At 53.2% G+C, this 11526-nt stretch overlaps 8 protein-coding genes across 8 annotated transcripts, besides 4 other annotated features; all 8 read left to right on the forward strand.

Moving 5' to 3' along the window:
- Window positions 1-342: 342 nt before the first annotated feature.
- Tco025E_07542 (putative fructose-bisphosphate aldolase, glycosomal) lies at window positions 343-717 on the forward strand (the record flags this gene model as incomplete). The annotated part of the gene is made up of 1 exon (XM_029374407.1): window positions 343-717. One exon carries the CDS (start codon window positions 343-345, stop codon window positions 715-717), a length of 375 nt encoding a protein of 124 aa, XP_029225466.1.
- Window positions 718-760: 43 nt separating this feature from the next.
- Window positions 761-803: a microsatellite.
- Window positions 804-904: 101 nt separating this feature from the next.
- Window positions 905-939: a microsatellite.
- Window positions 940-970: 31 nt separating this feature from the next.
- Window positions 971-1603, forward strand: Tco025E_07543 (uncharacterized protein; the record flags this gene model as incomplete). Its single annotated transcript, XM_029374408.1, has 1 exon — window positions 971-1603. One exon carries the CDS (start codon window positions 971-973, stop codon window positions 1601-1603), a length of 633 nt encoding a protein of 210 aa, XP_029225467.1.
- Window positions 1604-1923: 320 nt separating this feature from the next.
- Window positions 1924-2319, forward strand: Tco025E_07544 (uncharacterized protein; the record flags this gene model as incomplete). The annotated part of the gene is made up of 1 exon (XM_029374409.1): window positions 1924-2319. One exon carries the CDS (start codon window positions 1924-1926, stop codon window positions 2317-2319), a length of 396 nt encoding a protein of 131 aa, XP_029225468.1.
- A 36-nt stretch (window positions 2320-2355) lies between these two features.
- Window positions 2356-3816, forward strand: Tco025E_07545 (uncharacterized protein; the record flags this gene model as incomplete). The annotated part of the gene is made up of 1 exon (XM_029374410.1): window positions 2356-3816. One exon carries the CDS (start codon window positions 2356-2358, stop codon window positions 3814-3816), a length of 1461 nt encoding a protein of 486 aa, XP_029225469.1.
- A 398-nt stretch (window positions 3817-4214) lies between these two features.
- Tco025E_07546 (calmodulin-like protein containing EF hand domain) lies at window positions 4215-4925 on the forward strand (the record flags this gene model as incomplete). The annotated part of the gene is made up of 1 exon (XM_029374411.1): window positions 4215-4925. The coding sequence occupies one exon, from the start codon at window positions 4215-4217 to the stop codon at window positions 4923-4925; it is 711 nt and encodes a 236-aa protein (XP_029225470.1).
- A 129-nt stretch (window positions 4926-5054) lies between these two features.
- Window positions 5055-5078: a microsatellite.
- Window positions 5079-5299: 221 nt separating this feature from the next.
- On the forward strand, window positions 5300-6448 carry Tco025E_07547 (uncharacterized protein; the record flags this gene model as incomplete). Its single annotated transcript, XM_029374412.1, has 1 exon — window positions 5300-6448. One exon carries the CDS (start codon window positions 5300-5302, stop codon window positions 6446-6448), a length of 1149 nt encoding a protein of 382 aa, XP_029225471.1.
- Window positions 6449-6554: 106 nt separating this feature from the next.
- Window positions 6555-6584: a sequence feature (A-rich).
- A 216-nt stretch (window positions 6585-6800) lies between these two features.
- Window positions 6801-7718, forward strand: Tco025E_07548 (heat shock protein; the record flags this gene model as incomplete). Its single annotated transcript, XM_029374413.1, has 1 exon — window positions 6801-7718. The coding sequence occupies one exon, from the start codon at window positions 6801-6803 to the stop codon at window positions 7716-7718; it is 918 nt and encodes a 305-aa protein (XP_029225472.1).
- Window positions 7719-8256: 538 nt separating this feature from the next.
- On the forward strand, window positions 8257-10398 carry Tco025E_07549 (putative N-acetyltransferase subunit Nat1; the record flags this gene model as incomplete). The annotated part of the gene is made up of 1 exon (XM_029374414.1): window positions 8257-10398. One exon carries the CDS (start codon window positions 8257-8259, stop codon window positions 10396-10398), a length of 2142 nt encoding a protein of 713 aa, XP_029225473.1.
- Between the last annotated feature and the right edge of the window lie 1128 nt (window positions 10399-11526).

An 11526-nucleotide genomic window follows, 5' to 3' on the forward strand; every position in this document is an offset into this window, starting at 1 on the left:
CTAGGCACTTCCTTGTTTCTCCCCACCCTTTTTTTTATCCTCTTGCGCGTGCCGTCCGCCCATGCGGCGACCAGAAGAAGGCCGAGTCATGCGCACGAACCCGACACTGTGAGGGAGTATGTTTTCTGTTGGCGAAGGGGCGGCGTGCGAGTGGCGTGGGAGGAGGGACTGGCGCCGGGAGTTGTACGGCTGCTGCAGCTGGCTGCCGGTTGAGTATGCGTGACGCGCTCGCGGGGCCCGTGGCGTGTGGGCCTTTTCTGCTGGATTGAGGTGGTGGCTGGGAGGCCGTGAGTGAGGGCCTTTGGCGGGTGACGGCAAGGGCGTGGGCGCTGGGCTTCCTCGATGTCCCCACACACCTCCGTGTGGCTGCTGGGGCCTCCGTTGCCGTGCAGGGTCAGCGGTGACGCTTGTCCTGCACGCGTGTGCTGTCTTCTGTTTATTATTTTTGTGCCGGTACGACGAGTGCAGGCCTCGGAGTACCTGAACGCCATGAACCGTTGCAGTCTGCCTCGCCCGTGGAGTCTGAGCTTCTCCTACGCCCGCGCCCTTCAGTCGAGCGCCCTCAAGGCGTGGGGCGGCAAGGACTCCGGCATCGCGGCTGGTCGCCGTGCCTTTATGCACCGGGCCATGATGAACTCGCTTGCGCAGCTCGGTCGCTACAACCGCGCCGACGACGACAAGGAGTCGGGGTCGCTCTACGTCGCTGGCAGTTCGTAATGGGGGTGTATTTTGCTTGAGTCTTTGACTGGTAAGAGCTGAATTTTTTTTTATTTTTATTTTTTTTATTTTTTTATTTTTTTTTTGGGGGGGGGGCAGTTCCTTGCTGCGCTTTGCGTAGTTCTCTCTGCGTTTTTTTTGTTTATTTGTTATTTATTGTAGCGTGTGTGGAATTTGCGTTACACTGATATATTTATTATTTATATATATATATATATATATGAGGCTTTTAGTGCCTTGTTTGCGGCTGGGAATGGGCCCAGCTTTGGTTCTGTTTTCCAGTTCTTCCCCGTGTTCCCTCTGTTGTGCCGAAGTGGCGATGGTGGAGGAGCATTCAGGCCCGCCGGCACCGCGGTTGACGACGGAGCAGCTGGAGGATCAGATTCGGCGGCTGACGTATCGGCCGCCCCCAGCTGTGGTGCATGACCCCTTTCCGGTGTGTCCATCCGTAAAGCGGTCGCAGGGGGAGATTGACGCCGTCACTCAGCGCGTGTTCTATGATTCTTGCCAGCACCATGAACAGGCGCTCCGTGATGCGAAGGAAAGGGAGGAGAAGGAGTGGGGCTTTGTCTCGAAGAAGCTGCCAGGCGATGAGGTGGAGGAGATGGTGAAGCGTATTTATTACGACACTCTCGAAAGGCGCAATGCGTCGCGCAAGGAGGCAGAGGAGCGGTTTTTATTCAAACCCATGAAAACCGTTCCCAAGGTCCCTCTTAAAAAGTTTGTGGAAGACATGTACCTGCAGGGAATGAAGCGAGAGAAGGAAAAAGAACAAAAGTTATATGAGAGGTACATATTACCGACAGAAATCAAAAAAACTTACATCTCGCGGGAGGACGCGGAGGCGAGCGGGGCGCGGCTATCATCCAAAACAGGAGGGAACTAGTTTCTTTTCCACGTGGTGTTGAACAGGTGTTGGTGTTCTTCTTCCCTTGGGTAACACGCCGAGGGTTGCGGGTTGGCTGTTTCGGTTTCCTTGTTTTCTCTGCCCTTGGGTGTGCAATGTAGTTTAGACGAGGTTAGAGGGGGTAGTGCTGAAAGTTCAGTTGCCTTTCTCGTTGTTGCTGTTTTTCTGTTGATATCACTCTCCTCTGTTTTTCCACCACTTTTTCTTGGACGATGCCCGCGCTGATCTTTTTCCGTGTGCGTCGGCCCACCACAGTCTTGTGCTCCCTTTGAGATTCTGCTCTTATGGCGGGTGGAGGAATGTTGCAAACAGCAAAGGAGGTTTTTGTTGTTGCTATTTATTTATTTATTTTTGGCGAGCTTGTGACTGGGAAATGGCGCGGTCCTGTGCTTTCTTGGCAAATGTGCGCCAATGCCGTCCCCAGCAGATGTGTCACTGTCGGGGGTTATCGCACGGCGCAGGCGTTGCGCGCCCAACTTGCCAGAAGACAAGCCCCCGCCCGAGAGGCGGGGGTGAAAGGTGCTTCCAGCACCTCCGCCATTTTTCTTCGGGGCTTACGCGATGTATGTATAAATGAGGAATCGTCGTGGATTCTCTTTCTATTAGTGACGGGGTGCACAGCTGCATACTTTCACAAAGAGAGCACGAAGACGGATACCAAGCCTTGTCCTCTCCTCATCTCATCTTTCTGTTAGGGAAACCGTACACCGTAGCCCATTCTTTCGTAGGTCATGGGTGAGAAAACCACGGACAGTGGTGCGGAGGCTTACCTGCGGCTTGCCTCCAAACTGAAATGGAAGCACTTTGCCCGCGGGCACTCCTCTCTCTCGCAGAAGAGAGCGGGCGTAGTGGAGGAAAAGGTCGCCGAGTGCGCTTCAGAGCTGCCCATGCGTTTGCCCATGAAGAAGCTAAAGCGCGGCCATGACAGTGATAGTGACGGCGACAGCGACAATGTCGCTTCCCCTCGTCTTGCCGCTGTGACCCCTGCGGCGGCGGCTTCCATTTGTTCTTCCTTGCATTCCCGTCCTCCTGCCGAGAAGCCTCGCAACGGTGCAAAGATCACTTTGATGGAGAAGTGGTTTCCCGGGCGTACACTAGGCAACGCTACTCTCGACGCAGCTCAGGCGCCAACAGTGGACTACACGGAGTTGTCCGTGGCGCGTATGAACGCCGCGCGCGAGCGTCTCCTAGCGTTGCGTAGTGGGGTAGAAGATGTGGTGAACTATGCCTCGCTGAACGGCGACAGTGACGCCGTCGATGACACGACGGACTGGAATTGGCTGGAATTGCGGGACGCGTTGTCGCAACTTACTTCGCGTGACGCATTTCGCACGAAGAAACGTGTTGTCAGTGCTGTGAGGTGGTTGTCCGCTTCCAAAGCTTTATCGAGAGGTGTTCCCGACTCATCTACACCGCGGCTCTGGGAGACGTACCTGCGCGAGCATGGTCCGGAATGCGGTCATGCACCGCCGCTCTCACTCTTGGTGTGGCTAGATAGCGCGTGCACAACGGCCCTGTTTACTGCTTTGGTGAACCAGATGCTGAAGTGGTATAAACAGGGGATGAAACCAGTGACACATGCGTCTCATCCGTTGGAAGAAAATGTTGTGGAACGCGGCGAAAGCCCCGATGTCGATGATGAGGAACAGGAAGAAAGAAATTATGGCGAGGACGTCTTAGAACCTCGTGACGTAATGGAGGAAAATAAAAAGGTGACGAATGTACATCATAACCGACCCGCGTTGTTCACAAGCCTACCACCGCTGTATGATAGTGGCGCCAGCGAAGACACAATTTCCCTCCTCTCGTTTTTGCGCGTCCTTATGCCCGTTGATGTGGAGGATGCATCTGGGAACTTCATCCATCGCTCCACTGGCTATGGGATCTGGCTGTACGCCTGTTTGTCTGCTGTGGACACGCCACTGGAGCCGGACTTAGATCGACTAGTCCACGAGCTTTTTCGGGTCTGCTGTCAGCAAATCCGGACGTTGGGTGAGGCGCATGGGATTCAGGGCGGAAACCGCGGGGCCATTGTTCACGCCTTTGCCCCACGCAGCGGTGACAACGCCCCTCGCAGAGCGTACAACGCAATGGGTGATGTGAGGAGGGAGGATGTTTTGGCGCTCCACACCCTCATTATTGTTCTTGCAAAGCTGTTCCGACAGAATCAAAACCGGCTAATTCCTCTCTAGGACCATCGGCGTACCAAAAAGAAGGAAACACTAACTATTTCATCGAAGAGCAAAGGCCACGACAGAAACACGAACAACCACATCTGCCGAAATATATATATACATTAAAATTCATTCTGGTTCAGGGGAAGTATGGACAGAAAAAGGTTAATTACGCGTTTTTTTTTATTTCTGCTGCCCCCTTTTGCGTTGGCCCTCCCCCCACGCGGACTCTGTTTTCTCATTTGCGGCTGCTGGTTATGGATGCGGCTGTGTTGGGTGCCTCTTGATTTTCAGCTTTTCGTGTCGATTGTTCCTGCTGCTCCTTGCAGGAGTGGGGATTTCCAGAAAGTTACAAGTCGTAGAGAAAAGGCGTGGTTTTTGGGGGAGGAGGAGCGAGAAGAAGAAGAACGACTGGGATGTACACTCTTCTCGTCTGCGCGGACCTCTTTGGGGAGAAGTGCAACTTGGAGCTTGGCTTCCCTTCCGCGCCGACAATCGCGGAGCTGCAACGAAAGGCGTTGGAGGTGTTTGAGGCGGAGGCCAACATGCGGCGTCCATCAGGGTACCCGGTGGTTGATTTCGCCATTGTTCGCGTTCAGATTTACGACGATGCGCTCTTGAAGTGGGTGGATCTGGTTTCGCAGACCCAGATGCACGAGTACGACCAGTTGTACGTATTTCAGCCGCAGAGCGCATGGCACACGGATGTGCAGAAGGATCTTCCTCCGCCTCGTCCCCCATCGCAAAGTTGTGCCGCGTCTGCGCTGCACTCGATGTTGGATTCACCGCAGAAAAGTGCGACTCTTTTAAGAAACGCATCGTGTAGACATAACACCTCAGGCGCGTCTACAAATAGCAGCATAGGTATTTCGCCCACAAAAATGCGATTGGAAGAGCAACGGCGACGAGAGTCTGCGTTGCAGGAAGAATTGAATCGTGCTCGCGAGGAATCGGCGCGGCTCGAGCGCGAGCTCAGCATTGAGGAAGAAGATAATCGGGCACGTTTGCAGGAGCAAAAAATCCGCATGCTATGTCAAAAGGAGGATGAGGTTCGTCGCCAACGAGAGATACTTATGCGCTCTGAAGAGGAGTTTCGTCGTCTTCAGTCTGACATAGTTCAGTATTAAAATTCCAGCAAACGAACGTGTGTAGAGTGGTGCAACTTGGTCATATGTTGTTGTTTGGGTTAATTCGATGGTGCTCCTTCCTTTCTCGTGGTGTGGGGAAATGAATCTCCTTCCCCCCCCCTTAACCGCGTGTGTGTGTGTGGGTGTGTGGTGCAATATTCTTTTGTTTTTTTTTCCTTTTTGCCTTCGGCCTTTCTTCTTCCAGCAGCTCCACAGGGAAACGCAAAAAGAAAGCCAGTGGAGAAGGCCGGGCAAGAGGTGCGCGCTACAGGGCGGCCGGCACGCGTGAGACAACAAAAAGTACAAAAAGGAGTGAGGGATAAGTTCGTTTTCCGCCGGAGCGGAGCGAAGCGGAGGCGCCAGCGTTGCTCGTCATGCGGCCGTCATCGCAGCGGCGCCCAAAATCGGCGGCGGCGGCGGCGGCTGAAGTGCGGCGACGCGTCCGCTCCACCGATCCCAGGCCGTGGGACAGCTCCATTCGTACAAATGGGGGCGGAGCGGGGCGCCGAAGGGCCGCAGCGGTGAATACGCCGTCGCAAGGGACACCTGTTCGACTCTCGTACTCTACGGCGGTCGCAACTCCCGCCGCCGCGTTGGTGGCCAACGTACCACCAACAAATGAGCCGCAGGTGGAACTCATGAGTCAGCTGCAGGACGTCGTCGTCCGCCTCTCACGCTGTGCAGTGGGGGAAAAGCAACGCCTGGCCCACATGCAACAGCGTCTGGACGCCTATGCCGCCTTGGTGCGGGAGCAAGACCGCATGATTGATGAACTGCGAGGAATGAACATTAGACTGCAGAAGGAAAAGGATGCACTTATTTCTTTTCGACAGCAAAGTCTCAATCATGATCTTCAACTCATGAACCACTTGGAAAACGATGGGGGAATCGATGAGGAGGTGCGGCGGACCTACGCAAAATTTGAGGGGCGGCAGAGCTCCTATGAGGCATGTTGCAACGGTTCACTCAGGGCAATGACTCCGCGTTCACGTGGGTTTGTGCGTTCCTTGGTGGCTCAGCTGCGTGATGAGCGGCGCAAGCGCCTAGAGGTGGAGGAGCAGAGTAGTCGTATGATTGGGGAACAGCAAGTGACAATTCAACGACTTGAGGATCGTCTACGACCTCAGGCTGTGGCACCTCGCAGTAGTTTGGCTGCTCGGATGGAAAGCCCACAAGCCTCTTCCCATAAAAAGACGTCAAATGGAGGAGACGCATCTAATACACCTGTGCAGTTTGACTGCACCGATGCTACAGGTGGGCCCGTATCATCGACAACGCTGCGTGTGGTAAATCAAGAAGGAGTAGCTTCAGAAGTACGGTCGACGGTGCCTGTCGTGCCACCCATTCCACTCCCAGGCCGCAGTAGAGAGATTGTTGTCATCGCAAGCGATCCTTTGCCAGATGCAGAAAGTAAGCAGGAGGAGGTTGCCCCAGCTGTCGAGTTTCCTCTAGCAATTCATGGTACAAGTTACGAAGACGCTGCCGCCATTTTGTCTGACATTCGAAGAAGACACGGATTGTGAATAGATGTTGTTCTTACTTTACCGATTACCCCCTCTCTTTATAGCCCAGTCATTGCCGTAAACATATATATATATATAAAACTTCCACTGCTTACGTGTGCTGTGCGTGGAAGTGAGTGAAAGTGAAAGTAAGAGTAAGGGTCTGCAATGCATGTATTCCTCTGTGCCTGTGAGCCATGTAGAAGAGAAGTGTTTTGTTTATTATCGTGTTTCTTTCTTTCACACCGTTTTATTTTTGTTTTTTGCCCTTTCCGGGCAACTCAAACCACGCAAAAGAACTGTATCCTGGCCAGTTGCAGCCATGCGAAGAGCTGCAAGAAGTCTCGTCAGGCGTCCATTTCAAGCCACCCCAATGAATTCCATGAGGCATCATGGAAGTGGCGTTTTACGTGCTCTTTTCTGCCCTCACCGAAGTTGTTCGACAACACCGTTGGAGCAGCTGATAATTAATGCCGCCCACTGGGATGACAGCAATTATTACCACCGCCTTGGGTTTTGCGAGGAGGTGCACGATCTTCAGAGGATCAAGGAGCATTATCGCGTCCTTGCGAAACACTACCACCCCGACAATCCGAGCGCGCCACCAGACGCCAAGGCTGCATTTCAAAGCATCAGGGAGGCGTACGAGCATGTCGCCTCCAACGCCAAGGAGGCCCCGGGCAGGAGCAAAATGGCTGAGGCGGGCTTTGAATTCTCCGATCAGGCGAGACGCAAGGCACAGATGCGCTTTTTGGGTGATGGTGTAGGCCTCTTCATGGGAATGACTCTCGTGTTCATTTACATTGTCTCGAAGCACAACAAAGAACGTCTCTGCGCGCGCCATTTATGGGATTTTCTGCTTATCTTTTTGACCATCCAGTTTTTTCCAAGACTCTTGGCGGCCGCTATCCTCTTTGCGTGCCACACGAACTATCTAGTGAGTTTGGCGGAATCCAAGGAACAGGCGGCGACGAGTGTGGTGGTTGAGCGACTGACAGGTGACGATGTTTCCATTCGTGTCGATGGCATCAAGGAAGAGGTGATGGAGAAGACTATTCTGCAAATTACTGCTACGCAGGCGCCATTGCCATCGTCGGAGGCGCCAGCAGCATTGGAAGCGGAGGACCCCAATGTGTTACCTGCGCCGTCCGCGTCGACAACGCTGACGTTCGATGCTGGAGTCATGTCGGTGTCGGTGCCTGGACTCCCAGTCGGCGCGACTGAGTACCGTGTCAAGGCGGTGGATATGGATAGGGGATTCGTCTTGGCTGACCGCACTGTACGCGTCTGAGGCGCGGGGGCGAAATCGTGTCCCATTCCTCACATGAAAAGTAAGTTTAAAAGAAAGGGAAGAGAGGGGGGTGCTTAAGGAGAGAAGGAGTGAGACGCAAAGAAAGCTGGTGGGAGAGGCAAAGGTATGCCTTTGATTTCGTCTCGGCTGTCGCTGTCGTCTTCGTGAAACAGTTAGCTTGATGGAGTTTGCATCGTTGCATTTTGGACTGCCCCGCTACTGCTGTTATTTGCTGCATGGTCAACCGTGTAATTGATATGAGTGGTGCTGGTAGTGGACATTTCTTTTTTTTTCGTTTTTTTTCTGGCCTCTCTCCCTCATACCCGGTTTGCTTCTCGCCCTTACATTATATTCTTGTAAAGGAAGAAGACTACGGTGAAGTGGGCACCACACTAGGGCATATAGGCGTACTTGTTGAGTTATCCTATCCCTAAACAGCACTTAATTCTTTCCTTTCTTTTTTTTTGGCGTTGGGTGTGTGCCCGTTGACTTGGATAGGCAGCAAGTCAAATCCTCCGAGCGCGGAGACATCCTCATCATGGCGACGGTACTTCCTCCGGCACAGCAAAAACAGTTCGAGAAACTTGGTCGTGAGTTAGATGCCCGTGAGTACGCAAAGGCGCTGCGCTCCGCGGAGGCCATATTGGCCGTCATCCCCTCTCATGCCGATACCATTGCTATGAAAGGCCTCACGCTACATTATCTCGACCGCAGGGCAGAAGGACATGCGGCCATTAAGGAAGCTATTGAGCTTAACGTTCATTCTACCATGGCATGGCACTCGCTGGGACTTTGTCACAGGGCCGAGAAGAATTACCCTGAGGCTGTCAAGGCGTTTAAACAGGCGCATCAAACAGACCCTTCCAACGCAAATGTTTTGCGCGATTTATCGTCCGTCTGTGTTCAGGTGCGAGATTGGGAACAATTTGTGGAGACGCGCCAAAAAATGGTGACATTAAAAGCGGGTGTTCGTGCCAACTGGATTGCTCTTTCCTGTGGACATCGCATGTTGCGACAAACAGAACTAGCAGCTGCAGTGATTGACGTCATGACGACCATCATGGACGCTGGAGACACGGCGGTAGAAAGGAGCGAGGTGTTTCTCTACCTTGTAGAACTGGAACTTTCCCATAACGCGCCGGCACGAGCTCTGGAACTCCTCAAGAAGCATGGTGCCGAGATTGTGGATGAGGAGGAGAAGCTACGCCTACGCGCTAAGGCGCATGCCCTGCTTGGTCAAAAAGCAGATGCCGAAAAGCGTTACATGGAATTGATTGGTCGTGGGGTGTCGGAAGCGGACTGTATTGCGGCCATTGCCCATCTCCGTAAGATTCCACTTGACGCGCATCGATGTCCGAAGCGTGACGAGGGCAAATACCTGGAAATTCTTCAGCAAGTCCTTGACGTCTACCCAAAATGTGACTACGCCCGGCGACACCTGTTAGATTTTGTCCCCATGACGGAGTTTAGGAAACGTCTTTGTGAATACGCCTCGGTATTTATTGCCAAAATGATTCCATCACTGTTCAGTGTGCTGAAGTCGCTTTATAAGGATCCTGAACGCGCCAAGGAAATCGGCGCGGCGTTTTTGCAGTGGGAAGATGAAGTTAAGAGGAATGACTTCTCGAGCTTTGGTGGAAAGTCAAATCCGTCGTATATCTTATGGATTTGGATGTATTTGTCGTCACACTATTGTCGTCTGCGTCAGTTTGATCAGGCATTTCATTACATTAACCTTGCCATTGATCACACACCAACCGTGGAACTACTGTATTTAATGAAGGCCAAAATACATGAAAGGAACCAAGAGTTCGATGAGGCAGCCATGCATGCGGACAAGGCACGCCAATTGGACTTACAAGACAAGTATCTTAATGGTAAGGCCGCCAAGTATTTTTTCCGTGCCAATCATATTGCGGAAGCTGAAGAGCGAATGCAAATGTTTTACAAGGCCAGTGCAGCACCTGGGGACACCTACCTTACGGCACTGGAGTCTCAGTGTGCTTGGTACGAGCGTGAGGTGGGTGATGCCTTCTATCGAAAGGGGGATTACATTTCCGCGCTGGCAAACTACCTCATGTATGAGGAACACCACACACGTAATCACGCGGAATTGTTAGACTTTCATAATTATGTTTTTCGACGCTGCACGATGCGGGCTTGGTTCGATGTATTGGCCCGCGATGATGATCTGAATGGAAATAAATTTTTTCTAAAACTTTGCCCACGTATCGTTCGCACGTATTTGAAGGTGTACGAAGAAGGCGAGGAGGCCGTGCGCGCAAAACACGTTCCCCGCCCCGAACTTGAGCCCTGCCCCGATGTTGAGGAAAATAAACGCTTGATGCAGCTGCGCAAAGAGTACTATTTAGCTGACGTGGATCTTTCTAACTCACTTCAAAAAGCTGAACGGTATCTTCTTCCCTACCTCAACCACAATTTGGCCTCGGCGGAGGCTCACTTGTTGGCTCTGGAGTTTTACACCGTGGCACGACGCCCGCTACTTGTGGCTCGCGAGCTGTTGGCGCTGGCCAAATTAAAGGGTGCAGGCACGGCCGATCACATTGTCCTCTTTGAGCGTCGCCTTTTTGCGGAAACCGCGTCGGAAATGGATCTTCGCATGAAGGATGTCATTGATGAGGCGTTGGCCGGCGCGTGGGAGAAGCTAAGGGAGGGGTGAGAACAAATGACGAGGACACAAACAGGGGGAAACACAGGAAGAAAGGAGGAAGATCTAGCTGAATCCGTCCCCTCCATTTTTCTCCTTCCGCCGCTGAGGTTGGTGGCGGTGTTGGGGCACGCGGCGACGCATATGAAAAGCAAAAAGGAAATAATTTAAAAAAAAAAGACGGTCACACACACGAAGAACGGCGGAAGCGAGAGGTTCTCCGACTGGACCAATACCGCAAAGCAATGGTTGTTTTAACTTTTTAACTCCTCTTCTTACCACCGGTTGTTTTTTGTGGGGCGGTGGAACTAACCATTGCGTGCGCATTTTTTTTTTTGCCTGCCGCTGTCCCTTCCCCCTGCGCGGCGTGGTCGCACGCCCTGTGTCTTACCCTTTTCCCCTGTTTTTGTGTGTCGGCGCGGTGGCTGCGGTAGTTGTTACCGCTGTTATAAAAGTACAGGACGAGGACGGGGAAGATGGCAGGGCGATTGCGAGAGGAAAAAGAGTAAATAAAACTCTTACAAAGCGCAGCTGCACATTTAGATACTTATATATCTGTATAAATAGTGAATCCTTCCACCTCACCAAAGTTGTTGTGGAACTCACCATATTAATTCGAGGGCCACGTATCCCACTTTGTCGGAGAAAGTAAAAAACCAGTAGTGTTCCTCCCACAAGTTCGCGGTTTCTAGCACAGGATGTCGCGGCATCAACCAGCACCCGGCGTTGACCAGTCGCGCCTTGCCGGGGAGCGAGTTGCCGTGCGGTCGGCTGTGCCACCCGTGCCGTGGGACTGCCGGGCGGCGGCGGGGAGGAGGCCCCCAGCCCGTGCTTGCGGGGCGGCGGTGGAAGGCCGCGGGGCTTCGTCAAACGTCAGGTGAAGCTTAGGGGCGGCGCGTGGCGTGGACAAGAGGCGGCGCGCGGAAGGCCTCTCCGAGAAGCGGCAGAGTAAGGCAGCCGCGGGCGCGGTCCGCGTGGAAGCCGCCCGGGCCTATGAAGAGCCGCCTGTGCCGTACAGGAAGGGCCCCTTCGTCGCGCTCGCTACTGCGACGCAGCGCCCGCGGTCGACCACTAATAAAGCGGCATCGACGTCAGCCAGTTGAGTCCTGCTCTGAGTTCTCCATCGCCTCGGCGGTTGCG

Source organism: Trypanosoma conorhini, assembly GCF_003719485.1.
Source record: "Trypanosoma conorhini strain 025E chromosome Unknown Tco_14.4_contig_00592, whole genome shotgun sequence".
Lineage (NCBI taxonomy): Eukaryota > Euglenozoa > Kinetoplastea > Trypanosomatida > Trypanosomatidae > Trypanosoma > Trypanosoma conorhini.